The sequence below is a fragment of the Caretta caretta genome, chromosome 10 (genome assembly GCF_965140235.1).
Source record: "Caretta caretta isolate rCarCar2 chromosome 10, rCarCar1.hap1, whole genome shotgun sequence".
NCBI classification, from domain to species: domain Eukaryota; kingdom Metazoa; phylum Chordata; order Testudines; family Cheloniidae; genus Caretta; species Caretta caretta.
Window position 1 is genome coordinate 30,210,956 of NC_134215.1, and position 12,617 is coordinate 30,223,572.

The 12,617-nt window shown below is 49.4% G+C and overlaps 1 protein-coding gene across 6 annotated transcripts in view; it reads right to left on the bottom strand.

Moving 5' to 3' along the window:
* The window catches only part of LOC125643839 (syntaxin-binding protein 4), a 122,631-nt gene that overhangs the window by 4,481 nt on the left and 105,533 nt on the right, over window positions 1–12,617 (bottom strand). For 5 of the 6 annotated variants that reach the window (XM_075132804.1, XM_048867040.2, XM_075132801.1 and 2 more), the window contains 3 exons: window positions 11,652–11,840; window positions 10,567–10,683; window positions 1,012–1,061 (listed from right to left, as the gene is read on the bottom strand). In XM_075132804.1, coding sequence (XP_074988905.1) covers window positions 1,012–1,061; window positions 10,567–10,683; window positions 11,652–11,840 — 356 coding nt within the window. The remainder of the gene's footprint in view (window positions 1–1,011; window positions 1,062–10,566; window positions 10,684–11,651; window positions 11,841–12,617) is intronic. The other variant, XR_007358843.2, reaches the window with a different exon arrangement.

Here is a 12,617-nt window from a genome sequence, read left to right on the forward strand (position 1 = left end):
GGCTCCAGCCCAAGCCGAGATATTTACACCTCAATTGAACAGACCCTTAGACTGAGCCCCGGGAGCCCAAGTCAGCTGGCATGGGCCAGCTGCGAGTTTTTAACTGCCGTGTAGATGTACCTTTTGACAACTGCTGCACATTGAGCAAATGTTTTCAGAGAACTAGCCAGAATGACTCCACGATCTCTTCCCTGAGTGGTAACAGGTAATTTAGAGCCCATCATTTTGTATGTATAGATGGCTTGGATTTATCTGAAATTGAACTCTACCATCCCCCTGTCATGCATAAATACTGGTGTATTATTATGAGGTTGCTCATTAGCATGGGAATGCTGATTTTTTTTAAACAATAAAAAAAGCAAATTTCTGATTTATTTGTTTTGGAAATCAATGCACCAAATCAATGCATCAAAGAATGATACGGGTTTTTCCAACAGATATTAAAAAAAGATACGTTCAGTTTGTAGGATAGGGCTACAAACCTTAACAATGTCCCTGTAACCTTTTCAGTGTTAGCGATACACCTCAGTTCGTTTGCCAGACTCCCATCGACAAAGATGAATAAGAGCCAGCATAACTCCCAATTTCAGTTACAGATGATAAAAATGGAGATGGGCCCAAAACCAAACACAGGCTAATCTTAGGCAAATTTTGCAGAGGTAAGATCTGCAACTCAGACTTAATCTGCTCAAGACCTCTGAAAATTAGGCCACTTATTTAGGTACCTAAGCCTGGGCAACCAAGCTTTGGCCTAAATAACTTAACCAAGGTCACTCAGAAAGAGTTTGGAACAGAACCCAGATCTCCTGAGTCCCAGCCTGGTAGTTTAGCCACAAGACCATCCTATACCATCTGTTTCATTCACAAAGTGACTGTATTTACTCAAGACCTTTGTTACCTAGATGAGAAGCAACAGCAGCAACTGACACCCTGTAAACACATCAGCCAGACAAAGGTCAAAACAAGATCATTTGATGCACACATTCACAATTCTCAGAAGCCTTTCCCCACCTTGTCTCATCTGGTAACTGGCTGGGTGTGCTCAGGACCCTGTGAACATTCTGTGCGGGAGAAAAAGAGAGTGGGGAGAGAAGATCTCAAACTTATAGGACTGACAAATTCCAGAGAACAAACCCCGTGCGTTTTTGCTGGGGCTCAGATTTAGTATGACAGTAATCAGCTTCTGTTTATTCACTGCCCTTGAAGCTAATATCTCAAGGCCTTTTGCAACAGAAGCAAAACGTGTATCCTATGCAAATATACAGACATTATGTAAATTAATCCAGACACTAAAATGTATCAGATGCAAGGTTAAAAAACCCACTCTTAAAGAATAATTTTTCAGGCTGTACTTCAGAGTGCCTGCTTCCCCATTATTCACACTCTGTGCCTTGGTCCTGCTCTTGAAGGCATGCCCACCCATGGACGGAGCCGGCAATGTGCACAGAAAGAGAATTCCCAAACAGCAGTAAGTAATATATATGAGGAAGGCATTCTGGGCTGCTGGTATGTCCCTCCAAGTTCAGCGATGTTTGTGTAACCCACCCACTTGGAGTTCACCTGCTCCTGGAACTCTGGACGCAGCCTCTAGGGGGTACTAATTACCCTAGGGACTGTAAAAGTCATGGCGTCCAGAGCCCTTTGATTCCATTTCAAACATGCTTGGAGTCACGGGTGGGGACGGAATGGACTAGAAACTCCTGCTGATGCCTGAAGGGAGGCTTTTGCATGGTGTGATCTGGACAAGCATTTTGCTGGGCCAGTAACACGTCGGTGCTGCTCAGCCCCTCAGCGTCAGGGGACAGCCTGAGTCAGTGAGAGACAAAGAAACTAGTTTAGTTTCAGTTTTGAGCTTTGGGAGCTGAGCAAGAAGCAGAACAGCTCAGGGAGCCTGACTCACGAGAGCCGGCCAGGAACTCCACAGGACTCCAGACCAAGGAGCCAGGAGAGGGGCAAAGACATTGTAAGAGAATCCTTTGTTTTGTTTAAGCCAGCCAGCGTTCACAGCACTGCTGCACCTGTCTCCAGACTCATCCCCGGCATCTCATATACCTGGGAAGGTGCCAGAGAGGACACTGGACAATTTGTTGATGTGTTAGTACTTATTAGTTAACCCTAAGCCTTTGCTTTCCAGATCCTATATTCCTGCTCCCAATAAAGTCCCCCTTTGTTATGCTATTATTGTTGGGAGCATCATTTCTTTGCTGGGCTTCGTGCTGATGTACTTTGTGTCTTGCGTACTAGGTTTTATGCTCCTTGCCAGCAGTGGTAACATTATTCAGTTTTCCCCAGGGACAGCACCCCTCATGCCTCAGGCACTGCAAAGAGTCACCTTGGCTGAAGGCACCAGGCATCACAAAAAAGAAGCCAGGGCCCAACCCATTCAAGAAGAGGGATAAGCCAGTCCAAGTAGCAAGCAGGAAGGAGGAGGCAGAGTCAAATCAGTACTTATATACTCCAATATCCAGCATCAATGTCTATATAAGCCACTATCTACTGCTATAGCTCTGTAGTTCTGTTGCCCTATAGAAGTCTAATTTCCACTCTCTCCAGCACAACGGATATAGAATCTGCTCTTCCTTTCATTTTACTGTTTCCTCAAATGGAATGATTTCCATTGACTTCAATGGACTTTGGTCAGCCCCGTAGCAGGTATGCTGAGTCAAAGACAGCTCCCCGAGGGCTGGCCAGTGTACCATTGTATCACATTGCCATTTCAATGTACATTTAGAATGTCAGATTACTACATGCCATGACAGGGGAGGAAGAGCAAATGAAACGGAGAAAAACATTTTAGGCACGAGTCTAGAGCAGACCTACGGAAAAGTGTTGCGGGAACAAAATTGGTTTTCCAGTTGATATATGACATGTGATGAGAAAAATGACTAGTCAGTTATCAAAAGGTAAGGTTAAAATAATTCCTAACACGATGGACTAGATTGTAAGTCACAGTCAAATGGCAAAATTCCAGAACCAGGTCACAGCCCGAGTATCTGGGCTGCATCTTGTGGAAAACCACAGGAGGTGGAGAGGTAAGAATTCCCTCTGACTGGCGTGTGGAACAGCACAAAGATACAGCTACAGTCAGTGCTGCAGGGTCCTTCACAACTCCCTTGTTTCTCCTCCATGGGGGACAGCAGTGGGTAGATCCACCAGCCCGGTTCTTCCCCACCCATGGCATCCCAGCATTCCACTGTGGTGGATGCAGAGAGCCTGCAAGAAGGAAACTCCATGGTGCTCAGGGTGTGGACTTCCTGTGTGGATTCCCCAGATCCTGTCCCCCTTTCCACAGCAGAACTGCACTGGTTCCACAGGGTCAGCGTTCACTACTGCAGGAAGGGAGGGATGATTTGGCCTCTAGTGTCCACTATATGAGGGTCTTCTGGATTGAGTCACACCTAGTTATTCTAGGACTTGGGTCTGCACAATGTAGCCGGCATGTGTTTTTACAGCACATAGTACGATGGGCCCTGATTGAAGCCTTTGGGTGCTACAGTCAGATAAGAGGAGGTTACTTTCCTGTAACTGGAGGTTCTTCGGAATGTGTGGTCCCTAGCTGTATTCCACGGAGGGTTTGCACATGAGCACCATGCGCCCGGAGTCAGAGAATTTGAAAGTAGTGTCCACTAGTCTGCGCATGCGCCCTGGCTCACCTCATGGTTTCACTGCATCTCCAGTTCCTTCTCCACAGCAAACCAAACAGATCCGCAACAGAGGGGAAGGAGGGCGGGAAGTGGAATACAGCTATGGACCACACATATTAAAGAACCTCCAGTTACAGGTAAGCACCTCCTCTTCTTCTTCTTGGAGTGATGGTCCCTACTGTATTCCACCGAGGATGATTAACAAGCAGTACCTAAGCCAGAGGAGGGTGTAAGGATGAAGATGGAATGGTCATGTGAAGGACTGCTGCGCCGAAGGAGGCATCTACTGCCGAGTCCTGTACTAAGGCATAGTGCGTTGCAGGTGTGCACAGAACTCCATGTGGCTACTCTACATAGGTCCCAGAGCGGCCTGTCCTGGAGGGAGGCCAGGATTGAAGCCTGGGCTCTTGTGGAATAAGCCCACACCCCAGTGTGGGGAGGTAGATCAGAGAGTTGGTAGCAAAGTGTAATGCAACCTAAATTCACTTGGAGATTCTCTGGGTAGAGACTGCCTGCTTTCTGCTACTGGAACAAACAGTCTGGGGAGCTTCCTGATGGGTCTTGTCCTCTGCAGGTAGAAGGCTAAGGCCCGTTGGATGTCTAGGGAGTGGAGTCATCATTCCTCTATAGATGTGTGTGGCTTCAGGAAGAAATAAGGTAAAGCTTTGTCTACACTAGTACTCTTGTCAATAAAACTTTTGTCGGTCAAAGGGGTGTGAAAAAACATGCCCCGACAAACATAAGTTTCACTGACAAAAGCAGCAATGGGGACAGCGCTATGTCGGTGGGAGACGCTCTCCTGCTGACATAGCTACTGCCACTCAATTGGGGGTGGTTTAATTACGCCAGCGGGAGAGCAGACACAGAGTGGCTACATGGGAGACCTTACAGCAGCACAGATGCAGTGGTACAGCTGTGCTGCTGTAAGGTCTGTAGTGTAGACAAAGCCTAAGTAAATGGATTGATGTGAAAGTGGGAGATTACCTTTGGCAAAAATTTCGGATGCAGGCACAGGGACACTCTATCTTTATGGAAAATTGGGAAAGGGGGTCTGCCATCATGGCTCCGAGTTCACTGACCCTTCTCGCAGAAGTGATGGCATCAAGGAAGGCAACTTTCATGGAGAGGGACATAGAGCAGGGGTGTGCAAACTTTTTGGTCTGAGGGCCACATCTGGGGATGGAAATTGTATGGCGGGCCACGAATGCTCACTTAATTGGGGGTTGGGGTGTGGAAGGGGGTGAGGGCTCCAGCTGGGGGTGCAGGCTCTGGGGTGGGGCTGGGGATGAGGGGTCTGGGGTGCAGGAGGGTGCTCTAGGACTGAGGGGTTCAAAGGGGGATCAGGGCTGGAGCAGGGGGTTGGGATGCAGGAAGAGGTCATGGGTGCAGGCTCCGGGCAGCACTTACCTCAAGCAGTTCTCGGAAGCAGTAACATGTCCCTCCTCCAGCAGAGGTGTAGCCAGGGAGCTCTGCGCACTGCCCCATCCACAGGCACCACCCCTGCAGCTCCTGGAAGCACCGTCATGTCCCTGCTCCGGCTCCTATGCGGAGGCATGGCCAGGCAGCTCTGTGTGATGTCCCGTCCGCAGACACTGCCCCTGCAGCTCCCACTGGATGTGGTTCCTGGCCAATGGGAGCTGCCAAGGCAATGCTTGGGGTGGGGGGAGTGTGCAGAGCCCCTGGCTGCCCCTACGCGTAGGAGCCGGAGGGGGGACATGTCGCTGCTTCTAGGAGCCGTGCGGAGTCATGGTATGCGTGGAGTGGGGCAAGCCCCCGACACCGCTCACTGGTGGTAGCTCGAGGGCTGGATTAAAACATCTGACGGGCCGGATGCAGCCCACGGGCTGTAGTTTGTCCACTCTTGACATAGAGCATGATGCCAATGCTTCAAAGGGTACTTTCATTAGTACAGATAGAACTAGCTTCAGGTCCCATTGGGGAGCAATGGGTTGGACAGGTGGGAAGGTTCTGATGAGACCATTCCAAAACCTCACAGCTAGTGGGTATGTAAAGATAGAGTGCCCTTTCTCGGGGGGAGGGTGGAATGAACTAAATCGCCACTAGGTGGACTTTCAGAGTTGAGGGTAAGACATGATGCCCTCAAAGACAGGAGGTAGTCCAGGAGGAGGGGGATCCCCGCTGATACTGGTGAAATTCCCTTTTATTGGTCCCAGGAGGCAAAGAGTTTCCACTTGGCTCAGTGACAATAAATACCGAATTCTTTCCTGCTGCTGGAGAGGATGTCTTGCACAGCTGAGGAAGAAGTCAGTTCTAGAGCAGATGCCCATCCAAATACCAAGCTATGAGGTGGAGCACCTGTGAATTGGGATGTCTGATCTCACTGTTGTACTGTGTCAGCAGACTGGAGAAGGTGGGGATGGGAATTGGTGGACGGGTTGACAGACGAAGGAGGTTGGGAAACCAGAATTGTCTGGGCCAGTAGGGGGCGATCAGAATGACAGTTGCTCTGTCTCGCCTGATCTTGTGGAGTACTCAAGGTAGGAGCAGTAGAGGAGGGAAGGCATACTGTAGTTAATTTGGTCTGACCCAGAGAGTATGAGAGCATCACCCAAGAGTGGTGGCTGAGACATCCCCTGGAGCAGTACTTGTTGCATTTGCTGTTTATGTGGGAGGTGAAAAGGTCTTTGGTTGGCATCCCCCATCAGCTGCTGAAGATGTGAACTACTGAGCCATGGAGTTCCCACTTGTGGTCAATTGCAAAATGCATGCTGAGCAAGTTCGCAATCACTTTCGGTGTCCCTGGGAGACAGGCTGCGGAAAAGAGGATCTGGTGGGTGATGCACCAACTCCAGAGATGGACTGCTTCTGTGCATAAAATGGTTGATCTGATGCCCTCGTTTGTTGATGTAGAAAAAAGTGATGGTGTTGTCTGACATGATAAGAACCTGATAGGAATGGATGAACAGGACTAAGGCTTAACATGCTTTCTTTACAGCTCGGAGTTCCAGGATGTTGATGTGCATCCTGGATTCCCAAGGATTCCCATTCCCTGTGTCATGTGATCATCCATGTGCGCTCCCCAGCCTATGAAGGATATGTCAGTGATGATCATCTAGTCTGGGGAGGAAGGGAACCCCTACGCAGACATGACGTGGGTCTGTCCACCACTGGAAAGGTGAGAGTACCCTGTGGGGAACTGCCAGCATGAGGTCCATGGCATGACAGTTGGGAGAGTAAACTGGAGGCACTGAATGAAGACAAGCGAAGGCAGTGACGTATGTGCACAAAGCCATGTGGCCAAGGAGTGTCAGGCAAGTCCTCATTGTTGACAATGAGAGTTCCGAGTTCTCACAGCGTCTGGAACCTGTCCCTTGGTAGCTAGGCCTGTGCTGTGACTGAGCTGATGGTGGTCCCTATAAAGTCCAGAGATTGTATGGGGCCAAAGGTCAATTTCTCGATGTTTATACTGACTCGAGGGACAAAAGAAGGCCAAGCAACGTTGAAGTTGAAACTTGAGCTTCGTGCCTGGACTATGTGGCTAAGAGCCAGTCGTTGAGATATGGAAATACCAAGACCCAGAAACATCTGATATAGGCTGCTATGACAGAAAAAACCTTGGTGAAAGACTCTGGGAATGGTGGAAGTTATTCTGAAGGGGAGCACCCTATATTGGAAATGGTGGTTGCCAACTGTCAATCTCAGGAAGCACCCATGGGCTGGATGGATATTGATATTAAAATAAGTGTCTTGCATATCGAGAGTCATATAACATCTGCCTCTTTCTAGGGATGGGATGATCACTGCCAGCAAGACCATTTGAAATGGGCTTGTGAATCAAGCAGTTGAGATGTTGGAGGTCCAGGATTGGTCTCCATCCACCTTTCTTCTTGGGTATCAGGAAGTAAGTTGACTAGCATCCCATCCCTTGAGATTCTGGGGGAATGCATTCTACTGCTCCCCATTGTAGTAAGGAGTTCACCTCTTGGGTGAGGATGCTGTCGTGAGAGTGGTCCCTGAGGAAAGATCAAGAGAGGGGGTTTAGAGGAGGTAGCGTGACGAATTCGATCATACAGCCATGGTGGATGACATTCATCACCCATTTGTCCATTGTTATTGCACTCTGAGCTTGGAAGATGAGAGCTACATGACCCTCAAAGAGGGTAGGGTGATCGTAAGGTGGTAGGAAAAGTGGTTGACAGCTCTGAAGGTTGACTCAGAAATATCTTTTAGCCTAGGGGTGGAAGCTGTGAGGTAGAAGCCTGTGATGTGGGTCCCAGAGGGTGGGATCTCTGGGGTTTCTGTCGCTTCCTTGGTGGCTCATAAGATCTCTGATAGTAAAACCGGTGGGATCTGTAGCGATGTGTGGGTGGCGGGCAGTGGAACTTACACTTTGGGGGAGGCGAGTAAATGCCCAGCGAGCAAAGGGTGGTCCTGGAGTCCTTGAGGGTATGTATGGAATCATCCATCTTTTAATTAAGAAGATGGGATTCATCGAAGGGGAGGTCTGCAACAGTGTTTTGCACCTCCTGAGCAAAACCGGAAGAGTGGAACCAAGATTCCTTACACATATCTTTGTACATAGCCACTGCCCTTGAAGAAATATCTGCCGCATCCACCACCGATTGGAGCGCTGTTCTGGCCACCAGCTTCCCTTCCTCAGATTGCCTGGAAACAAGTCCGGTCCTGTTGTGGGAGTCCATCAGCAAATTCCTCCAGTTTGCTGTAATTCAGGAAGTCGTATTTGGCTAGTAATGCCTGATAGTTCAAAATCCTGAACTGGAGTCTGGTTGAGGAAAAGACCTTATGCTCAAAAAGGTCCAAACACTTGCCTTCCTTGTCGGATGGTGTGGAGCATGGGTGGGGTTGTCTGGTTCATTCAGTCATTGCTTGGACCACCAGGGAGTTTGGGGGGTGGGGGGAGGACGGTTGGATGTGAGAAAAGGAACTCAGACTCCTTAGCCAGAACATAGTAGGCTTTTTCTGCCCCTTTGGGGGTAGGCGGGCACGTGGCTGGTGTGTGCCATACTGTCCTGGCCAGTTCAAGTATGGCATCATTAATAGGCAATGTGACTCTAGTTGGTGCTGGGTATCCTGAATTTCCTCTAGGGGAATGTGGAGTTCCCCCATGACTCTGCACTGTAGCTCTAGCAACTGCCTAAAGTCGTGTGGAGGTGAAGGGGACACTGTAGTCATTGCCTTCTCTGGGGAAGAGGAAGGGAATCTCGCTGTTTATGGCAGCACCCTCAGAGCCAGGCTGAGGGGTTCCTCCTCCAGGAACAGATCCAAGCGCCTGCTAGAAGGGGCCTTCAATGGGGAGGCAGGTGATTGCTCCATTGTGGATTGGGAAGGTTCTGAGTGGGGGTTTTGGGGCAGGGCCCCAATAAGGCCAGAAGGCTGGATCCAGAGGGTGTTGAGGCGGTCCCCTTGGCATGGGGAACCAGTGGCTCCACGGTGGTTGGAGCGGAGGGTGTTGCCAAGATTGGGATAGCCTTCCTGAGTACATGTACGGTTGGTGCAACATCGATGGTCCCTCTCCAGCATCTAACTTATCGCAGGATGAGAAGGTGGACTCCAGTTCCATTGGCGATACAGTCAGAGCCGGTGAAAGTATGTAGACTGTCGGAGCGGGAGGTAAGGGGTCTCGCAGTTGTGGCATATCATGAGGGGGGGAAATAGTCTCCTTAAAAGTAGTGCGAAGACCCTGGGCTCAAACACTGTTCTTGATCTCTCTGGTGTTAGAGATACCCTTTCTTTATTCGGAACTGGTTGTGGTGCTGCAGATTTCCCCGGAGCAGGCAGATCCTGCGTCTTTGGGAGTACTGATGTTGACAGTCCCTGTGGTCCAGTGCCCAGGACTGCTGGATCACCTTGCTTGTGGGACTTCTTGTCGTATCTATGTGGTTTAGAGCGCCCTCTGTCTCCCTGGCTCGAACTCATCGAAGGACCATCCACTTCCTTCGTTTATGAGGAAGACTTATTCCAATGCTTATAGATATGGCTTCGTTACCTCCCGACTGGGCCCCAGCATGGGCTTCATGGTGGTGGTACTGCTGGTGCCAGATTTGGACTTGGTAGCAGGAGGCACACTCCCTGAGGTTTCAGGCCAATGTCCCGGGGGCGGGGCGGAAAGTCAGTCTCCTGGCCTAGGTCCGAGTGAGGCCTCATGGTGACTTCCATGAGGTATTTCCAGAGGCGGGAAGCCCAGCCTTCTCGGGTACGGCTGGGGAAGGACTGGCAGATACTACACCTGGATGCAGCGTGAGCTTCCCCCAAGCAGTAGAGGTGGCGTTGGTGTTTGTTAACCAAGAGGGAACACGGGCAGGAGACACAGAATTTGAAGCCCAGTGTTCTCGGCATAGTCCAGTACCTGCTCATGGGAACACGGGATGGGGAGGAGGGGGTAGAGAAACAAACCCCTAATCTGTCTACGTTGCTCACTAAAACTAGGATAATACAACAATGTATTTAAAGGTGCATAAGAGATGAAGACACAGAACTTTCAGCAGTGGTGAGAAGGAACTGGAGATGTGGTCCCCACCCTTTATCACCTCGGATGAAACCACGAGGCGAGCCTGGGCGCATGCCCAGACCAATAGACACTACCTTCAAATTCTCCAACTCGGGGCACATGGTACACATGCTAAACCCTCAGTAGAATACAATAGGGACCATCAGAATTCTGGGCCTAGTCCTTGGGCTTCTTGGGGGTTGCATACGAGTAAAAGAGGGAAGATTTTAGTCCCTTGGGTATACAGAGCTCCCACATGTGTAAGTTCTATGGAGGTTTGTACTGAATAGGTTCTCCTGACACTAACAGAGGGCATCTTTCCAGGATCCAATGGAAGAATAAACAATCTAACATCTAGAACAGGAAGTGATTTTGACTGTCATGGTAACAGAAGGCAGAGTAAACCAGCTAAGGGCAGCTCCTATAGACAGTGGCCACATTTCAATACTTCACCTGCACAAACAGGAGCAGCTTCCTGTTGCAGATTTCCAAGCGCTTCCGCATGACTTCAGATTTCCGCAACTGGCCATCTGCCAGGGACAGCCGTCTTTTCAGCTCCAGAATGCCTCCCTGAGGTGGAAAGAAGGAGGTGGGAAGAGAAGGGAGATAGCGTCAGCCCACTTTAGGCTCTTGGAGGCACCAATTTAATGACAGGCTTGAAAACAGAAGCACACGGACAGCAAAGACCTCAGTGATGACAGAACTTCCCACAGAGTGGCAGTGGGGCTACATTCATACCAGCACTGTTCTCAGGCTGCTTGGAAAAAAGACAGGGGCATGAACAGACTATGGGCTCCCACAGCTGCGACAAATGAGCCCAATTACAGGACAGACAGGGATGATGTAACTTTAAATTCCATTGAACCAGAAGAGAGACTTTCTGCAGGGGCAGAGCAGGTAGAAATAAAGTACTGAGCTAAAATATGGGACTGCCCTTCCTAATTAGGAGCAGCTGGCAAAGTCACATCTCATGTCTACCGGTCTGTACCTTAATCTGCCTTAGTGTGGTCTCAGTCTGAGACCTGGCTCCCATGTGGCTCTCTTCGTTACTCATGATAGTTATGATCAGTTGGGTAGCAGTCCCTAGATTGAACCACCTGGGGGCTGGGCACTCTTAATGAAAGGCCCCCCATTCTGGAATCTGCTCCCCATGCTAGCCCACTAACCCAGTCATTGACCTTCAGGGCCTGGTACAAGACACATCTCTCTTCTGAGGTTTTTGCCTGAGTTTGGAGCTTAGGAATGGAGGGTGGGGTGAGATTCTCAGCTAGTGCACATGCAGCGTCCGTGGAGCAATGGCGATTAGCAGAGGAGCTAGCCTGGGTGTTAACTGTTGTGGAGGATGCCTTTTCTTTGGATCTGGTCACTGGAAATCATATTAAATATCAGCATGAGCCTTGGAAATCTGCTAGCCTCCGTTTTACAAATTACAATCAATCTATCAATAAAATGTTATTACAAAAGCAAGAGCCAGAGGCTTTTCCGACTGGTCCATTGAGTCCCCAGCCATCCCCTCCTGGGCCCTCGGGGTACATTACCTCTGCTTCAGAGACATGCTTTGTTTTCTTCCCTACCAGCTGAGTTTTCAGCTCAGTGATTTCAGCCTCGAGCAGGTGAATCACTTCCTCATAGTCCTGCTCTGCACTGTGGGCTTGCTGCTGAACCACCTCAGCCACCTGAAGCTTGCTGTGCAGGGTGCGGTTCTCAGACAGGAAGTCCAGCGCCTTCTGGAATCGGCAGGGAGAGTTTGTTAACACAGCATCCCCACCAGCCACCGATATCATATCAACTCATCAGCGTTCCTGGAGCTGCTCACAATAAAGCTGCTGCTGTTCTTCCCATGGTACCATGCAGAAAACCTTCATCTATTATAAATATTTTTTCTTTGCAACTTCCATGTCATTTGGCAAAGGGCTGGAACCCACACATGTATGCACCTTCCAGGGTATGTCTACAGTGCAATAAAAGAGTTGCAGCATGACTGCAGCTGGCCCAGGTCACCCAGATCAGTCTCTGGGGCTTGGACTGCAGGGCTTAAAATTGCAATGTAGATGTTGAGTCAAAAAAGTCCAGGACCTCCCTGGTAGCATTCTCTGAAATGCTTCCAGTTCCACAAGGTAGGCAGATTGCAGGGTCTCAATGCGTGGATGAGACGATGGTGTAGGGAGGAGGGGTTTTGATATATTAGGAACTGGGGAATCTTTTGGGAAAGGGGGAGCCTATACAGGAAGGATGGGCTCCACCTAAACCAAAATGGAACCAGATCGCTGGCACTGAATATTAAAAAGGTCGTAGAGCAGTTTTTAAACTAAGGGCTGGGGGAAAGCCGACAGGCGTGGAGGAGAATGTGATTCGGAGAGAGACATCCCTTAGGGGAGGATCTATTAATGGAGATTCTCTATGTACTAGTAAGGAGGAGAGAATGGAAAATGATAAAATATGGGTAGGATCTGATGAGAAAATGTCAAATGAAAAAGAGTCCCATTCAATTACATCATATAATA